The 18,396-nt window shown below is 40.6% G+C and overlaps 1 protein-coding gene across 3 annotated transcripts in view; it reads left to right on the forward strand.

Moving 5' to 3' along the window:
• hdac4 (histone deacetylase 4) overlaps window positions 1-18,396 on the forward strand; it is a 226,699-nt gene that overhangs the window by 120,820 nt on the left and 87,483 nt on the right. For all 3 annotated transcript variants that reach the window (XM_017691600.2, XM_037539185.1, XM_017691602.2), the window contains 3 exons: window positions 2,504-2,754; window positions 10,242-10,392; window positions 15,738-15,858. In XM_017691600.2, coding sequence (XP_017547089.1) covers window positions 2,504-2,754; window positions 10,242-10,392; window positions 15,738-15,858 — 523 coding nt within the window. The remainder of the gene's footprint in view (window positions 1-2,503; window positions 2,755-10,241; window positions 10,393-15,737; window positions 15,859-18,396) is intronic.

Here is an 18,396-nt window from a genome sequence, read left to right on the forward strand (position 1 = left end):
CATCACAGCACATCAGTTGGGCCAAGCGTTTTTGTACAATAGGCTCGGACAAAATTGTAGAATTGTACCACAGTAACGACTGTAATAACTTATCCTTTCTGAGTTAAGGAGAGCAAGTTTGATGAGACAGCATGTGGAAACATTTTAGCAGTGCAAATGTAAAGAATGGAGCAGCCACTAAAGTGTAGTTAAAAGAGGAAAGGAAAACACTGAAGTGGCACATTTTTGGCGCTCAGGAGTCTGTACCACGTGCCTGAAGGAAAGGGCTGAAAAATGAGGGTGTGAGATGTGGTGGGTAAGAGGAGCTGGAGGATTTTTGAAGCTATTTACTTGATGAAGATACTGTGACTATTTTGTGAGCATTTCTTACTTTGTTCATTGAAACCAGCAGAGAAATCATATTTAAAGTGCGTATTTGAGACTTCTCATTTGCTGACACATTTGGGTTTGACAGTTACAGGATATTTTATTATGATTTACATTTGATAAAAAGTTACTTTCATTCAGTCATTTTGCAGAAAGAGCAACCATTCTTTACAGTTTTGCTGTGTACTTTGGATAAAATGATTCGAGAGATTTTCTATTCAGCTCATGGACTCCTGCTTCTGTTATTCACCGCTTTCAATGCCTTAGACGGATAAATAAGAAATTCCCTGTTTTTTCAATTGAGCTTACTGTTTAGAAAAAGACTATTCTGATGTTCAAAAAAACGTTTAATTGGAGGTTTCAGTGGGGTGCTTGTCCCTTGTGGTGTTAACTGGCACATTAATTAGCACTAATAGTTGTTTGTGTTGGATTGGTGGCTGGGTTTTGTTGAATATGTGAGCTAAAGAAAACATTTGCCTGTCTTATTTCTGTGAAAAAGCGCAAACAAATCCTTATTGCTGCTTAGTTATTCAGAGTTACACTGAAGGAAGTTGTTGCTTGTGGACAGCTTCCTGTCTAGCTGAATGTGGGCGAGTTTGCTGCTGAGAGGTCACTTCTATGCCTTGTGGCTTAATGCCGGCTTTGTATGGCCACTTTTGCGTCACAGATATGATTTTATTAAGTCCTGGGTAAAGGATGAAAGGATGGTTTTCTCCTCTGTGCTATGAAAAAAACCATGTGACCAGACCCTTGGTCAGTGTGGGGTCAGAAGGGGATCCTGGAGCCTGTGTGTGAGCCAGCGATGTGACGTCTTACAAATAGCACAGACACAGTGGCTCACTCCTAGCTTCTTTTTACCTCTGCAGTTCATTAGAAAAGAAACAGAGGACTGGAAGTAAGTGGCTACCAAACTTTATAGTGTCAGACTGTTTCCTGCTCAATGGGGGGGTCAGAGTGAATCACCTTGGCCCAACTGTGTCCTCACTAAAAAGCCAGCTAGCGAAATAGGTGGACCATGATTCACCCTATCATTTAGTCATGTAATCATGCACATATTTTCAGATTCACTACAAATGTTGAATCTGGGGTTAAGACTCAAGCTCTAATTATATACTACACAGATTGGTTTGGCTCAGATAAATAGAAGCTTTTAAATAGAATTTATCAACGCCTGCTGTGCTGCCTTCTCACAAAATAATCCTCAAAAATCTCTAGAAAAAGTATTCACCATGCCTGGTCCTGAAGATGTAGCATTTTTGCGAAGTCTGGTTTCAGCTACAACCTGCCATTTTTGCTCCAGCTGGTAAACGTCTGCAGAAGGCCTTGATTGGCTGCATCAAATGCAGCCAATCAGTGTTGGCGGCAGCATGTTAGGCTATGTTCAGACTAACAGTCTAAATCCAATTTTTGGCATATCCAGATTAATTTTTGATAGTCTGAACAGCTAAAAAATGATTTTGCAAATCGGATCCAAATCTCATTTGGAGGTGGTTTGAAACGCGATTCCAATTGGAGTTTTAGTGATGTGTTTCAGTTTGGACGCTCTGGCCTTTCAAATCTGATTTCAATGTGTATTTTGCGTCACTTAGAACATGACCAACAACAACAATGGAACAACGGAAATGCTGGGATTCAAGAAGAGCGCCAGAGATTTATGCTTATGATGGAGAACTTTGGAGAGGTTGGAGGGCGAGATGATGCACCTCCAACCTCTCTTACTGATGTCTGTGTCATTAGCACAGCAACCCTTGCAGATGTGTTGATGTCTGGACACATGCATCTGATCTGATCATGTGTGCAAATAATAGTGCAGACAGTTGTCTCAAAAGATCTGATTTGAGAAACAATCTGATTTGCCTCCAATGTAGAGCTACAGAGGGACTACAAAGTGCACTACAACTACAAAGTGCACCTATATGGTAAATTGCTGATAAAATAGACAATTAGCATAGAAACAAGGAGGTGGTCATCATGGCTGATCAGTGTACATTAGTTTTTACATTTTTTTAGTAACACTAATAATTATTATATTTAGTCTGATATTAGTTAAATAATAAATAATTCTCTCTCTCTCTCTCTCTCTCTCTCTCTCTCTCTCTCTCTCTCTCTCTCTCTCTCTCTCTCTCTCTCTCTCTAGTTGATGTGAGTGCAGCTCTGCCCATTCCCGTGCCTCCGGCTGCCATCCCGATGGACCTGCGTGTGGATCAGCAGCAGCACATGTCGAGGGCATCAGTGGATACTGGTCAATGTGAGCAGCAGCTGCAGCAAGAGCTTCTGGCCCTCAAACAGAAGCAGCAGGTTCAGCGGCAGCTGCTGATCGCAGAGTTCCAGAGGCAACACGAGCAACTCTCGCGCCAGCATGAGGCCCAGCTGCAGGAGCACATCAAGGTAAGACTCCCACCCCTTCTCTCACTCCCTTCTCTCACTCCTCTCTATCCCGTACTTCTCCTCTTCTGACCTGCAGCCTCTGTTTCCCTGCTGTGCGCTGGTCAGTGCTGGAGGTTTAAATCGACTTGTCTTTTGGTGTTAAGTTTGCAAATTTTTGTCATAAAATTAACAAACTAAAAGTTGTCAAAATTAAATCCTGCAAGGTGGGTGTTGCTGCCAATTACCTATGAAATTTCATAAATAACGGCATTTTACAGTGTCAAACTATTCAATTGTTTGGTTTATTTTGGTATTTGAATTATATACAAAAATATCTGAATATGAAAAATATAGAAATAACTACTATTAATATAACTAAACTTCAGATGCTAAGCAAATCTTGGTTGATCGATTACATTTGAGGGAAGAGGAAAATTGTGTGTAAATTAGACCTTTTGCTTTAAGCCATCATTTATAATGTGAATGAATGTGTGTTTTGTATTTCGGGACTCTGTTTGAGTGTTCTGGATGTCTGTGCATGTATGTCTCCTTGGGATGAGTGCATCTCCACAGCCAGAGTGCTTTGTGTGTTTTAAGGTTTGTGTGTGTGTGTGTGTGGCTGTGGTTTCCTGAATCCGTGCTGCTGTCAGTGGTGTCCTGTCTGAGGCCTCAGCGTAAAGCCTATGATTGCAGAGTGGAATGTGCTCAGCAGAATGCCAGTATGCTGTGGGAAGAGGGGTGTGTGTGTGTGTGTGTGTGTGTGTGTGTGTGTGTGTGTGTGTGTGTGTGTGTGTGCTGGAGGAATGTGTTGAGCTGAATTTCAGTTGTGTGTGTGTGTGGGAGAAGAGCAGCGGGTTGACGTATGTAGAGGAATACACTGTGGTCAGGTCTCTATCGTTATGGGAACCCTGTCCTTGGGAAATACTCTCAAGCAGGGAGCATAGCGCACCACTGGCTTTGCTGCGTTGCCACAGCGAGCCATCTGACCAATAGAAGAGTAGCAGTGTTGGCTAAGCTATAAATAACTGTGTGAAGGACTGAAGGCAGTGTCTGGGCAGGATGGACGGAGGGATATTGGGAGGGGTGGAAGGAAGGATGGTGTTGATTAAAGCAATGTCTTTTCTTTCTGTGGTGACGCCGCGGTGATGAGCACTGCATGCGTGCCAGGAGACAGAACTTAACACACCGGCGGTGTTGGTTGACAAACAGCAGTAAAAATGCTTATAGCAGTGGGTGATATATTAGGGGGAATTAGCTTTAAGGTAGTAGTATCACTCATAACCCACCAATAAGCCAGTTAACAACGTACACACAGTGTAAAACACCTTAATGGTAGCCCCTCAGCTCAACAGATGAGCCAGGCTTTGTTCAGTAATCTCTCATCTGCTGCTGCATAGTCATTTACAGTCTGTTAGTCCAGGTTGTTATCGAAGGAGTGAATGTTAGAGAGACGTATGTAAGGAACTGCCAGGTCTCTTGGGGTGGTGTTAGCCTTCAATGTTGATTTAGCCTTTAGCATAGCAGTGTACCAGCCAGGCTAATGTGTCCACTCCTCCATCAGTCCACAACAAAGTGCTTCAGCCAAGCTCAAAAAAAATCATGAAAGGCTGAAAGCTCAGAGATATAAATGTACAGGTCGCACATAGGAGCCAAATGACTTTAGAAATTTGGATGTGACACATTTAGTAGAGTTTTTGCAGAGCCAGAGATGATGTCACAGTCTTATTTGTATGGACTGTAGTTTACCTATAAAATTTTCTGTTCTGTTTTTAACTATTTTGCACAGTGCACATCTACCTAAATTATTAAAGATGATTCTTTTTGCTTATTATGTAATAGTAATTAATAATTATATCTACAATCCTGTTCCCAAAAAAATTGGGATTCTATGTAAAAAAAAAAAAAAGTGCAATGATGTGCAAATAATTTAAACCCTATATTTGATTGAAAATGTTTTGTTGTTTTTGGAAAAATATATGTCTATTTATTTTATATATCTGTTTTATTGATATGCCTATTTTACATGAAAAATATTAAAAATTAAACATTTTATGCCAGCAACATGTTTCAGAAAAGTTTGGACATAGCAACAAGAGACTGGTAAAGTTGTATAATGCTAAAAAAAATACATTAAATAAAACCCTGGTTTGAACATCTCCTCACTAATTAAGTTTATTAGCAACACGTCAGTAACATGATTGGGTATAAATCTCAAAGAGGCTGAGATTTAATTAAGATCGACTGAGGCAAAGTGGAAATGTGTCCTTTGTTTCATTCATAAGATCTATGCAGGGGTACTGGAGAAGGGAGTCTGACCGATAGTTGAATCTCAGCTACAAGAAGAACAATGCGGGTTTCGCCCAGGTCGTGGAACATTGGACCAGCTTTTTATCCTCACCAGGGTCCTGGAGGGTGCGTGGGACCAACCAGTCTACATGTGTTTTGTGGATTTGAAGAAGGCATTCGACCATGTCCCTCGGGGGATCCTGTGGGGAGTGCTCAGGGAGTACGGGGTGAGGGGCTCGTTGTTACGGGCCATTCAGTCCCTGTACAAACAGAGCAGGAGCTTGGTTCGTATAACCGGCAGTAAGTTGGATTGGTTTCCAGTCAGGGTTGGACTCCGCCAGGGCTGTCCGTTGTCACCAATTCTGTTCATAACTTTTATGGACAGAGTTTCTCGGAACAGCCAAGCAGTGGAGGGTGTCCAGTATGGTGGCCTCAGGATTTCACGTCTCCTTTTCGCAGATGATGTGGTCGTGTCATCAGGCCGGGACCTCCAGCTCTCTCTGGACCAGTTCACAGTGTGAAGCAGCTGGGATGAAAATCAGCACCTCTAAATCTGAGACTGTGGTTCTCAGTTGGAAAAGGGTGGAATGCTCTGTCCAGGTCGGGAGTGAATTCTTGCCCCAAGTGGAGGAGTTTAAATGTCTTGGGATTTTGTTCACGAGTGAAGGAAGGATGGAGCGAGAGGTTGACAGGTGGATTGGTGCAGCATCTGCAGTAATGTGGACCCTAAACCAGACCGTCATGGTGAAGAGAGAGCTGAGCCAGAAGGCGAAGCTGTCAATTTACCGGTTAATCTATGTTCCGACTCTCACCTATGGTCACCAGCTTTGGGTAGTGACCGAAAGAACGAGATCGCGGATACAAGCGGCTGAAATGAGCTTTCTCCGCTCGGCTTTCTCGGGCTATCCCTTAGAGATAGGGTGAGAAGATCGGCGATCCGGGAGAGGCTCGGAGTAGAGCCGCTGCTCCACCATGACGAGAGAACTCAGTTGAGGTGGTTCGGGTAAGGATGGCCTTTGGATGCCTCCTTAGGGAGGTGTTCCAGACATGTCCGACGGGGAGGAGACCCCGGGGAAGACCCAGTACACGTTGGAGGGATTATATCTCTCGACTGTCTTGGGAACGCCTCGGTATCCCTCCGGAAGAGCTGGAGGAGGTGGAGGGGGAGAGGGAGGCCTAGGCCTCTGCTTAGGCTGCTGCCCCCGCAACCAGTCAGTGCGCATGCGCGAACGTGCATGCTGCCTGTTACAGTAGCTGAGTACTTAAATCTGGTGTACAGACTGTAAATTCTATATATTGTCTTAAATTATTAGTAAAGTGTTTATTTTTTACATAAATGGCTGCAACTGTAACAACTGCAATTTCCCCCTGGGATCAATAAAGGAATCTGAATCTGAACCCGGACCCGGATAAGTGGTTGAGGATGGATGGATGGATGTTTGATTCATCAAAATTTGGAAATCATGGAAGCTGTCTCTGGGCTAAAGAGAAGAGGAACCATCTGGCTTGTCATCAGTGCACAGTTCAAAAGCCAGTGTTCATGATGGTTTGGGCATGCATTGGTGCGCATGGCATGGGCGACTTGTACATCTGCGAAGGCACCACTAATGCTGAACAATATACACAGATTTTGGAGCAACATATGCTGCCATCCAGATGACGTCTTTTCAGAGCCTTGCTTATTTCAGCAGGACAATGTCAAACCACATTCTGTACATATAACGGCATGGCTCTGTAGTAAGAGTCAGGGTGCCTGCCTGCAGTCCAGACCTGTTACGCATTGAAAACAATTGCCGCAAACGAAACATATGACAAAGGAGGCCCCAGACTGTTCGGCAGCTGTAATCTTATATCAACCAAGAATGGGAAAACATTTCACGGTGAAAATTACTGCTGTTGGTCTCCTCAGTTCCCAAACACTTACAGATTGTTGTTAGAAGAAGTGATGCAACACAGTGATAGACATGCCCCTTTCTCATGTGTTGGCTGGCATCAAATTCAAAATGGGCTTACATTTTTTCAAAAAACAATACAATTTCTTGGTTTCGTCATTTGATATATTGTCTTTGTGATTCAGTTAAATACAGGGTTTAAATGATTGGCAAATCATTGCATTCTGTTTTTATTTACATTTTGCACAGCGTCCCAACTTTTTTTGGAAACAAGGTTGTAGTATGTAAGTACAAATAGTTTTTTTCTTTTTTCTCCAAGGATCTGGTATCAAACAATTCTCAGTACTTAAGGAGGAGTGTGTCAGTTTGCACACTACTACTGCTTCACATATGTTGCGTTTAGCTGCGTCATCATTAAAAGTGAGCTCACAGTTTTGAGTGTCGGACTCTTTCAGCCATGACTGAAGAGCACAGAATGATGTTCAGCAATTGAAATGGTTAAAGTAGTCAGAGGACACTTTCATCACAAGGAGCAGAGTGTCTCACCTGATGATCCACTCTAGCACCATTTGAAAATGCCTGCTATGTAGAATGAATTAAAATTACATAAATACCGATAGCAGCACCTTTTGTCCAGGAGCTTGTCAGTATTTCAGTGCTGACCAGTCAGGAACCGGTGCCACTTTAGTACGTATCCCTAGTCAGAGTGCAGTGATGTAGCAGTTTATCAGTTTCCAGTGTTCAGTAGTGTTTCCTCAGTACGTCTGTATGCAGTAGCTGTTCAGCAGCGTGCAATGGCTGTTCAACCATATATCAATGTACAGTGATTTTTAGTAGTATAGAAGTATACATGTTGTTTTTAATTTTTAAATTATTTTATAAACAGGTTTTCTGCACTTCACTGCATGTAGAAACGGCCTGTTGATTCATCCTACCGCTGCTTATGATGAGAAACAGCTGGTCTCTACCATAGAGATCTCCTTAGCTCCTAACCAGAATGACATTACAGATCTGCTAATGATCAGGATTCATTTTGTGTGATTCATTTTGTGTGTGTATTCTGTCTCGCTGCATTAGTACATTATTTCAGCAATTGACTAATCTGTTCAAAAGTTTTGTAGACATCTGCTAATCCAAACTTTCTACTGATCTCAAAGGTATTAATAGAGCCCCCGCCCTTTGCTACAGTAACAGCCTCTGTTTATCTGGGAAGACAAACTAGGTGTAGGAACATTGCTGTGAGGATTTCACTGCATTTAGCCGTAAGAGAATTAGTTAGATGATGTGCTGATATTGAATGATTGCTTCTAGATCACAAACTCCACTCCAACTCATTCCAAAGGTACTGGATGGAGCTCCTTCACACCAGAGAACACAGTTATGCTGCTCCACAGCCCAGTGATGGCGGGCACTTTATACCCTTCTAGCCAACACTTGACATTGAATGTGGTGAATCTCGTGTGCAGCTGCTGCAGCATACTCCATTCTACTAGCAGTACTGTTCTTTGGAGATTATACAGGCTTGTGTGCACAATTTAATGATGGTGTCAGCAATAGATGCACCATAAAGCAGTCGAATCCACTAATTTAGAAGTGAATTTTATATGATAAGTTGCTTTTGAACAGTCAGGGGTGCCATGGATTATATCTGCAGGGACACAGAGAAGGAGAGGAGGGTAAAACAGAAAGTCAGTCACAGACACAGCAGTGTGTGCGTGAATAAGATGCATTGTGGCAGTAATTCGAAGGCTTCACCAGTCTGTATGTTTTCTCTAGGCAGCTGCGTGTCATGCTGTGTACACACAGTGGTGTGTTTGCCTGTGGGAGGACATGTAGAACTTTGTGGAGCATCAGCAGCCACAAGACTGTGCTCGTCCACACGCTCTCCTTTAGCTCACCTCTTCAGCTATTTATAGTGCTAACAGAGCAGAAATCTCTGTGAAGGGCAGCCAGCAGAGAGTCCAGTGCTGCCTGTAAAAGGCAATGCCACTTGACTGCTCTGTCTCAATGAGCTGGAGAGAGGACAGTCAATCACTTTTATGGCTTTGCTGCTACACACCCCTATGTGCTTTCCAGTTTTTTCCCTTTTTATTTATTTTTTTCTTTATATTCCAATAGTAAGTCCTGATGGCTTAATTACTGTTGCACATTCATACTCAATTAATTGTATGTACAGTACTGTGCTAAAGTCAGAGATGATGATCCATTTTTTAATGTCCAGTCAAAATTGACTGAGTACAAAATATTTATTTTTCAGTGCCAGTGAAAAACACAAACATCACATTACACAAAAGCCTCCAACAACTAAATTGTCCACCCTTTGCTTTTATTCCAGCTTCTGTTCTTTTTGGAAGACTTGTTTTAAGTTCACTCTTAGAAGTTGGTTGCATTTTCTTTTTCTTATGATCCAAGTCTAGACTTGGGGGTGGCTAGTCCATTGTTCTGAGAACACCAGCAGCTCTTTTGTTTGTGTTACAAATGTTCTTTTTTGTTCATTTCCTTTTCTCAATGTCCTTTCACATCCTTGCAGACCCCTAGCTGAGTTGTCTTCTCTCAGTGGAGGGATGGACAGAAACACTTTTATTCTTTTTATTTTCCACCCCCCAGGAGTGGAGCTTGATTTTCTTCTCTCAAAGATGAAAGCTTTAAAAGCTGTTTATCTGATTGCGGCAGTTTCAGTGGTCTACCAGGTCTTTCACAGTTGTTTGGAGTCTGTCAATTCTGTGTCTTTTGATCATTTTTTTGAACTGCGTTTTCAGAAACTCTTGTTTTTGCACAAATTGTCCACTGACTTCCACCTCCCTTGTGCAGGTAGTTTATCTCATATCATTATGCATTAATTTCTTTCTTTCTTTCTTTCTTTCTTTCTTTCTTTCTTTCTTTCTTTCTTTCTTTCTTTCTTTCTCTCTCTCTCTCTCTCTCTCTCTCTCTCTCTCTCTCTCTCTCTCTCTCTCTGTCTGTCTGTCTGTCTGTCTGTCTGTCTGTCTGTCTGTCTCTCTCTCTCTCTCTCTCTCTCTCTCTCTCTCTCTCTCTCTCTCTCTCTCTCTGTCTGTCTGTCTGTCTGTCTGTCTGTCTGTCTCTCTCTCTCTCTCTCTCTCTCTCTCTCTCTCTCTCTCTCTCTCTCTCTCTCTCTCTCTCTCTCTGTCTCTCTGTCTCTCTCTGTCTCTCTCTTTCTCTCTCTCTCTCTCTCTCTCTCTCTCTCTCTCTCTCTCTCTCTCTCTGTCTGTCTGTCTGTCTGTCTGTCTGTCTGTCTGTCTGTCTGTCTGTCTGTCTCTCTCTCTCTCTCTCTCTCTCTCTCTCTCTCTCTCTCTCTCTCTCTCTCTCTCACAGCACCAGCAGGAGCTCCTGGCTCTAAAGCATCAGCAGGAGCTGCTGGAGCACCAGAGGAAGTTGGAGCGGCACCGTCGTGAGCAGGAGCTGGAAAAGCAGCAGCGCGAGCAGAAGCTACAGCAGCTTAAGAACAAGGAGCGCGGCCAGGAGAGTGAGTAACATTTCCACACACACTCAGTGATCAACTAAGGACTAGTAGCTGACTGTTCAAACACCATTTCCTTGTTTTATTCCACAAAGGCCATTAACAACATGCGAATACTGTGAAGAATTGCTCAAAACTATGTCCATTTAACACCATTCTTACCTGTAGTGTTTATTGTTTACTGTATTATTAGTTATTAAAAGGTACTAGCAGTGGTGTACAGTGACTAAGTAAATGTAATTAGTTACAGTACTTAAGTAGTTTTTTTGTGTATCTGTACTTTACTGAAGTCTTGCCATTTTCGGCGACTTTTTACTTTCACTCCAGTACAATTAAAAGTCAGATATCTTACTTTTCACTCCACTACATTTTGTGAAATCTGTCGCTCCCTTTGGTTTCTGTGTGTATAAGAACGTAACGTCAAAATAAAAGGAGTGCAAAGCAAGAACACCAGTCAGGGCACAGCGGTCACTTTTTGAGCTCGTTTTGGCCTGTTGGTCATACCAACCCAGTGCAGCAGCGTAAAATTCTGGGAGAGTCTATTCAAGATAAATGATTAACTAACCTAACTTTGTGTAAATAGACCACAATATAGAAATATGTACACACATGCAGTCGTGACTGACACGTCTTTTTTCTGAATTTATACGAACACCATTTCATTTTATAGTAAATTAGTTTTGACCAGTTTATGTTTATGAACAGAGACCTACAGATACAATATAGTAAAGGAAAATGATTTGTGATCCTGAGTTTAAAGCAAGTTTTTATTAAACTTAAAACTTGTAACTAAGTTGCAAATCAATCTTAAACTGAAACTTTGCTTGTTTGCAAAAACATCTTTCAGAGCCACTCGGATCTACCTGATAGAAATTGTTTGCCTTCAGTGTTTTGTGCTTATGATAATTTTAATAGACATCAGTGTCAGAATAATTAAACAAATTCTACTAAAGATTGGTTTACTAAGAGAGACCCTGGAGTATTTTCACCTATGAGTTAATGAAGCGAGTCTTGTTACAAAATGATAACAGGACATTAGAGCTATTATTGGTCTTTTAGTACTTTTACTTTCGATACACAAGTACATTTGAAGGCAAATACTTTTGTACTTTTACTCAAATGGAGGTCTAAAGGGAGGAACCTCTACTTTTACTGGAGTAATATTTTACATTTGGTATGTCTACTTTAACTCAACTACATCATTTGTGTACTTCGTCCACCACTGGGTACTAGTTTACAGTACAGCCTTTAATAGTGTAGTTTCACTTTTTGTTAGTCTTGCATGTTTGCATAAAATGTTTCTATTCAACAAATGCCAGATTGAAGAATCCTTCTCTTTCACAGTAGCATTTCCTAAGTAATTATTGGCATGACTGAGATTTTTCTTCTCTTCCCCTCCTGTCACAGCTGTGTTTAGCAGAGCAACAGTCTTCATGTTCTACCTCTTTTATTTAGTATTGGATTGTGCCACTGACTCTTCATTGCACAAGTAGAGCTGACATAATGTGCGCTCTACTTCTGTGTGTATAAAATACCAGAGCGCTTTTCTCACTGCTATTCTCTTCCAAACTCACAGCGCTCAACACACTGACAGTAGATGCCGTCAGAGCACAATTTTGAGCCCAACAGTGGCTTTTTTTTTTTTTTTTATGCAACAAAATATAAATTCAAGCAGTGACAGCAAAAATGGTCTTAACATAAACAGTGCAAGTCCACATCCGTACTTAGGCTGATTAAATAGTTTTTTTTTAAATACCCATCAAGCCGTTCATGTCAGTATGATGTAGAGATCCTACAGATGGACACTTTGAGTTGCCAGTGGTATGTGCCTCGGGCAAAAACACAGAAATAACCCAGAGCTGAATTATATATTCAGTTAGAAGGCTTAGTGACAACCAGGCCGGATGGATCAGCTGAGTTTAAAAAAGGACGTGATGTGAAACAATGCATTAGTAGAGAAACTTATAGACTTGATGGACCCAGGGTGTCAATATCAGTAATGCAGGTAACACTATTATTCTGAGTGGTCCTTTTGTGGATGATTAATAAACCCTTCACCCAGCATCAGTAACACATCGACAGCATATCAGTGAAGCAGCAGCAGTGCAGCATCTGAATACACTGACTTAATATGCTATTTCCATTAAACAAAACCAGAATTTACAGATGGTCTGTATTATATGGAATGCTCAGTGACATCTCAGCTTAAATTCTACAGATATGAACATGGACCCTCAAAATAAATTGAAAAACTGAGTTCAGCAGATTATGAACAAATTTTATTTGCGCAGTTACTCAAACTCTTGATATCCTGTTATGTTACTGATTCTGTTGAGTGTTTATTTCTTCTAGAAAGAAGGGTCCTCATTCTTTGTGTACTCAACCATTTCATGTAATAACTTTTTGTGAGGTAGATGTTAGAAACATTAAACACATGACTGGTTCCTATCACCACCACCATAAATATTTCTGGTGTGGCAAGTTTTCTAAAACAGAGCATTTTGCATCAAAACAGACTGGCTGTGTCTTTAATGAAGAAGAAATTCTGAAAAATTGGTTTGCTTCCCCTTTAAGCATTTGCAGGTTTCTGGTGTTTATTTGAGTTGAGGAATTTGACGATTTGGAAGTGATGAGTAATAAATGACAACTAGATGTCCAGTATAGTTCACTTTAAACTATTGCAGTCTGTTTTCATTTTTGAACATGTATAGTTATTCTGGCTGTTATTATTGGATATCAGCATTTCTCTCTTTAAACCTGATATCAGTGTATCAGACACAATGTGCCTGTGTCCCAGACCCTATCGTGAACCCATGAATCTTTCCAGCTGTGTTTTAGTAAGTGTCCAGGTGAGTTAGCTGTGCTGAGAGAGCGCAGCCTGCAGTCTCCGCTGAGATTAGAAACTGCTGCTTCTTCATTCTGTTCTGTTGCTGCTGACAGTTGCTTTCTTATCTGCCACCTGAGACGCTGACGCTGTGGTCACCTGTTGCCTACTGGGAGTGTTTGTTGCCTGGCGGCGGAAGTTTGCATGTGTGCGTCTCTGTGTGACTGTGTGAATGCTAGCAGTGGCCCCTGGGGGCTTGTTTACAGATGATGGGAAAGGTAGCAATTGAAGAGAGAGCTGTTAGAAAACACGCCATCAGAAGTTCCTCCTTTAAAGAGAAAATACACAACTGTGTTTAACCGTCAGTCTCAGTGGTGTCGTGCTAGGAATTCAGTCTCTTTTAGAGAGGAAAAAAGAGAAAACCCAAACACACTGATGGGTTGGAGTGTCTGATGGGCGTGTATTGCATTCAATGAGACTTTTGCTTTGTTGTTTTTTTTGGTTTGTTTTTTTAAAGATGTTTCTAACACTGATCAGTTTGGAGCACCGTGCGTCTCTACCATTTGAGTTAAACAGAGAGAAAGAGAAAAAAACATTCCCATCAGGCTTTCTGAAATCACTGTAAACATGGGGAAAGCAGCATCCTCAGCAGATGAGAGGTTTAAGTCTACATTCAGACTGACAGCACAAATCCAATTTCTGTCTTATCCAGACTGATTTTTTTTTTTTAATAGTCTGGGCAGCTAAAATCACATGAAATCAGATTTTTGCAAATCTGATCCAAACCGCGTTTTGAGGTGGTTTGAAATACGATTTCAACTGAGTATTCAGTCTTGATGTTCTGGCCGCTCAAATCTGATTCGATGTCAAACCCAGAGTGATGAGTTGGGATTGAATCAGAATGCCAAAGATTTGTGCTTATGCCAGATAAATTTTTAAGAGGTTGTTGGAGTGAAATGATGCATAGTTACTGATGCCTGTGCAACCGTTGCAGATAGGTTGGTGATGTCTGGACACACAAATTCGACAACAGTGCAGACAGCCGTCTCAAAAAGTCTGATTGAGAAACAAATCCAATTTTCCTGAATCTTTAAGCAAAGACTTGTATGGATCAACTATGTCAGATGAGCATTATATTTTATTAGCGCACTGGCAACGAATAAGTATGATTTATCCATGCAGCTCATCCTGCCAGTCAATGTTTATTTCATTAAAACCAAAACGGAACTGTAAAACAAAAACATGCTGGTTTTAACTTTTGATTGTTAAACTTTTTGATTGTTAAAAGCTCAGCTTGCTGATCTTTTGTCATTTTCTGCCGTGAATGGGTTTCTCTGGATCCTCACGCATGACCATTAGAGATAATATAGGAAGCTGTCATTTTAGATCATGTTAAAATGGTGTCCCCATATTTTTGACTTTCTGAATCATAACCCTATGTTGTAATTTCCACTGTCTGTGTTTTCCATCCTTCATTCACGTTATATAAGCAGGGAGAGCAAACGTCATCAGGAGAGCTCAGGAGAGCTAGTTGATGAGATTAGTTGCCAAGAATTTGTTAGTGTTAGCAGCACTGATAAGTTGATGCAGCCTTGATTGTGAATTTCTTTTATGTCTTGAATATACATACAAGGCACTGCACACTTCATGAATTTTAGAATTTATAGTTGTTATTAAATGACAAACCTGTTAAATGTTTTATTCTACACAGAATTTTCTTCTAGGCTTGGAGTATTTAAACCCAGAAAGTCACAAACCAGAGAACTGTATATGATAAAGAAATGTACATCGCTGTTGTCAGAATAAAACCTCATTTCTCAAAAATAACTTTGAGAATAATCTTTGTAGGAAAAGGATAAAACCTACTTTACTTTTAAAGCCTGAGTTTTTCCAAGTCAATTTGGGCCACTTCTTTTGGTCCATTCTTCTATATATTTACACACAATGTAAAGGGCAACAGGCATTTTCAAAATGTCAATCTGAAAAACAAGAAGAATGAATATGAGGTTTTCTTCCAACAGAAGCAACATTTAACAGTCTATGTTACCAGTCACACAAAAAAAAATCCATGACATGAGACTTTGTCTAAATGCCTGCATAACTTTGAGATCAGTGTTATTTCCACTACAGCAGACATGTTTTTTCCATTGCTAATGTCACACAGAGTTTGTATGTGTGGAAAAAAGGCTCATGGAATTGAAATGTAACAGAGTGAGAGAGTTTTCTAAATTGTGCCTCTCTGGTTCCTGCTCTCCTCCAACTCTGCTCCCCTCACATACTCTGGTCGGTGTTAGGGTGAAGGTAAGTGGAGGAAGTGAAGTTCAGATACCAAAATGTTTTGGTAGATCAGCATGCATTTGAAGTTTGAGGAAACGTAATAATTAAAGTTTGTGCCGAACAATCACTTTAAACAGAATACACAATCTAATCTCTCCTGACTGGTCATGCTTTTCGTTAATAAGCCTGCCAACGAGCACTGAGGAGTCCTGGAGACACATATAAAGCAGTACTGCTGTGTGATTGGCAGGTGCAGTGGCCAGTACGGAGGTGAAGATGCGTCTGCAGGAATTCGTTCTGAATAAGAAGAAAGCGCTGGCCCAGAGGAGCCTCAACCACTGCATGCCCAGTGACCCTCGCTACTGGTACGGGTGAGTAACATGCCGGCCTTGCGGGGGGTGGGGGGGGAGCTACAGCCTCTTCTGAAACAGACACCTTACACAACTTCAAACACACACTTTTTCAGGAGAAGCTGAAATATCAAACATCCTCCCCTCACACAGGCACCTCACTTCAAAGCATGAGTATCTGCACTTGCAAGGTGAGCGACAGTCATGCAGCCAGACAGCAGCCGTAGCTCTTTTCAGGAATTTGGCCCAGAAAGTTAGACATGTCTGGAGTTCCTCATTACTTTCTTGACTGACATGTTATTTTTTCCCCCTCTACTCAAAGTTTTCAGTAAAAAAAAGGGGTGTCTGTCACCTCTGGCTTGTTGAGACATTTGGAGGTTTTGAGGACCAGAAGTTTCCCCGTGTGAAAGATAACAGCCATTGCAGCAGGTTCTAAGGGAAATGTGGATATGCACGCACACGCACACTTAGCTGTGAGCCTCTGATAGTGGAGGATTGCGCTTTCAAGTGTACAGGCTGAATATTAGCATTTTGGGGGTCTTTTTTCTCCTCCCTTGCCGCTCAACTGCTCCTTTTCATGGACTTATGTCTGGAAGAAGCAAGATAAATGCTTATAGTGTGAATGAGAGTGAAAAAAGAAAAATATGTGCTAAGTTTCTGTTAATGTACTGGACTTTACAGACAGTAGTGAGGGGGTCAAAGTAGGACTATCACTACCAATTATGAGTAAGCTATGAGTATGCTGTCTGAGTAATCATGCTATCTGCCGATTTCGATGATTTATATTAGAATCTAAATTTTTCAAAAGAGCCAAACCATTTTTTACCCTAATGAATGATTTTTTTTTTTTTTTATTTAACGTGACAGTGTTGGTCTTTCTTGCTTTATTTTTATTTAAAATTGAATGAATGCTAAAATATAGTAGCAGCACATTTTGTAATAGCTGTATGAGTGGACAAAATAAGCCTCATCAGAATATATTTATTTTCTGAAATAATTCAGCAACTCTGTTTTCATATTTTGTGAATTTAGGATATACATAAACATCATGAATTTAGGATGTACATAAACGTGAAGAAATAAATCATATGATTTCCAGAGTTAACAGTGATTTTCATCACTGGCATTTCGTGGGACCAACAGTAGTCAATTCCTCTATGACTGTAGCTCTCTCATCCCACTACTTTACATCTCATTGATTTATTTAGGTCTCCTGCAAGCATTGACCAACATAGTCTCCCAAAGGTGTCCTCCAGTGCTAACGCTACTGATATTATTGATATTGCTGGCATTAGTAGTGTATTTTGCTTACTTAAGAATCATTCAGTGATAAATGTAGCTACGGGAAAACTTGAAAGGGCTGTGGATTTTTTTATCACAGTTTTCATGTAAGCTTTTTCACTTCTTTCACTTCTGACCTCTGAAGTTATTTATATCATTATCATAACATAAATTATATTTTCACAAGATAACGATGTATTTTTCTATATGCTCATATATAATTTTGTGTGTGTGTGTGTGTGTATGTATGTGTGTATATATATATATATATATATATATATATATATATATATATATATATATAATATGAAACTAAGGATAGTTTGAAGGGTCAAACCAGGAAAATGTTACCACCGTTACAAAAATAGTACCATTAATATTTTATCTTGCTAATTCATTATGTGGCCTCAAAGCTAGTAAGTGGGTGTGTCCTTCACTCTCTGCTTCTTAGAGTAAGACAGAACAGAAAGAAAACTCATCATTGCAGCCAACCCATCATTTGCAAATTAATCAAGAAGGTATATTTTAATCTATGATGTTTTAATGTGTAATTGAGTTGAATTAATGAATCGTGATGGCCCTAATTCAAAGTTGTCTCCTCACATTCTTTCTCAGATTCACTCTGAAGGGCCCACCTTTTGGTCTTCTTCAAAAATAGTGGTCCATCAATAAAACATTGTTTACTGCTTTGCCTCTCCAGTAAGATCAACAGTGACATGTGAACAAAAGGAAGCTGCAGCAGAGCCAGTATGTTTTATTAATCACAACATTTATCCTCACTTGGTTGAAATGCACGTCATTCAGCTAATTGCAGCATACTCTACAAACACATCACTCATGCTCTTAAACGAGCAGCTTGTTTTGGATGGCGATGAAGCAAGGTGAGGTGAAGAGGATGATTTGAATATGTTCCAGGTGTTCTGACACTGCAGATGTAGGAAAACATCAACCTTTTGTCCCGGATTGAGCTATTTTATTATTTTTTTTTTTTTGGGTCCAAAAAAAATAATAAATGAAGCACAAAAAACATAGCTACCATCATGACGTTGCCTTGATCAGGAAAAGGTTCTGTGTGGTAGAAGGTGGCGCTGTTTCTGATGATGATGATGCTCTTTTGTATCTGATTCTTGATTAGTTGTATCTGTTGTGCATGTGAGAGTGTGTGTTTGTGTTTGTGTTAGTAAACAAAAAGCCTCCAACACCCGAGGCTCGTTGTTGCGGTTATACTCTAGGCAAACCTGACCTATGTTTAAACCAGTGGGCTATAAACATGTAACT

This window comes from Pygocentrus nattereri, chromosome 6 (assembly GCF_015220715.1).
Source record: "Pygocentrus nattereri isolate fPygNat1 chromosome 6, fPygNat1.pri, whole genome shotgun sequence".
Lineage (NCBI taxonomy): Eukaryota > Metazoa > Chordata > Actinopteri > Characiformes > Serrasalmidae > Pygocentrus > Pygocentrus nattereri.